The 1,138-nt window shown below is 50.6% G+C and overlaps 1 protein-coding gene across 1 annotated transcript; it reads left to right on the top strand.

The window, feature by feature from the left end:
* Nucleotides 1-328: 328 nt before the first annotated feature.
* FTJAE_4210 (40s ribosomal s25) lies at nt 329-835 on the top strand (the record flags this gene model as incomplete). Its single annotated transcript, XM_037350592.1, has 4 exons — nt 329-331; nt 413-450; nt 507-730; nt 810-835. 4 exons carry the CDS (start codon nt 329-331, stop codon nt 833-835), a joined length of 291 nt encoding a protein of 96 aa, XP_037208726.1.
* Between the last annotated feature and the right edge of the window lie 303 nt (nt 836-1,138).

Here is a 1,138-nt window from a genome sequence, read left to right as displayed (position 1 = left end):
CGTTGTCAGACATTTTGGCGGCTGTTGCAGTGTTGTGATCGAAGTGGGAAGGAGTTCGAAATCGAAGTTTACAATGTGGGCGCAACTGAGATTCGAGAGAGACGATGGCAGGGCAGGATGTGCTTGGGGTGGGGCAGGTGCAACCAATCAGGGTAACCACTCACCTCGGGTCAGGGTCGCACCTTCTTTTTTCTTAGGGCTCGGCTGCCCTGCAACCTCTCAGGTGGCTCTTTCCACTTTCCAATCGCGCAGTGTCAATCGAGCGAGGTCTTCGGATTGAACACCACACTTTGTCTTGTCCAACCCAGACAACAGCACATCAGACAAAATGGTAAGTTCACGATAACGCCCTTCCTCAACGCTGAGGCGGCGAATTTTGCAAACATGAAATTTTGACTGACTTGGACATGAGGCCCCCGCCGCTGGAGCAAAGAAGCAAAAGAAGAAGTGGTATGTATAAGGCGTACCGTCATCGACGATTTCCAAAAACTTACGCATCATGAAAGGTCCAAGGGAAAGGTTAAGGACAAGGCCCAACACGCCGTCGTTCTCGACAAGACCACCTCTGAGAAGCTCTACAAGGATGTGCAATCTTACCGTCTCGTCACCATTGCCACCCTCGTCGACCGAATGAAGATCAACGGCTCTCTGGCACGACAGTGCCTTGCCGACCTCGAGGAGAAGGGCATCATCAAGCCTGTGGTCACTCACAGCAAGATGAAGATCTACAGTATGGCCTCCTTCCCCCTTCTCGCCCGAACAATTTGGCCCGATGCGCTGTATCCGATGAACTGCTAACATAACCCCAGCCCGTGCCGTCGGTGGTTCTGACTAAATGCAATGAACGATAAACTTGAGTCTCACGATTGTGCGTCTGGGCAGCCTGGACGATAGACAGGCCGCATGGTCGGAGGGTGTTGCAAGGCGAAGAACAAAAGCCTGGTTTAGGACGCTATTCATGCTCGGTTAAGCATTGGGACGGAATCGCTTTAGCACACAAGGCAACGGAATGAAAAATCTTCGAAACGACCAAACTATAGTTCCTTGTGATTTACAACCATGTGTCCCGATAGTATGGGAAGAGATACTACTGTCCTATTTCCGACAACCATTTTGCAATTACTTAATGTTGAAGAGG

This window comes from Fusarium tjaetaba (assembly GCF_013396195.1).
Source record: "Fusarium tjaetaba strain NRRL 66243 chromosome Unknown NRRL66243_c0000079, whole genome shotgun sequence".
Lineage (NCBI taxonomy): Eukaryota > Fungi > Ascomycota > Sordariomycetes > Hypocreales > Nectriaceae > Fusarium > Fusarium tjaetaba.
Note: the sequence above shows the minus strand (reverse complement) of the source record. Positions and strands in the feature narration are given on the sequence as shown.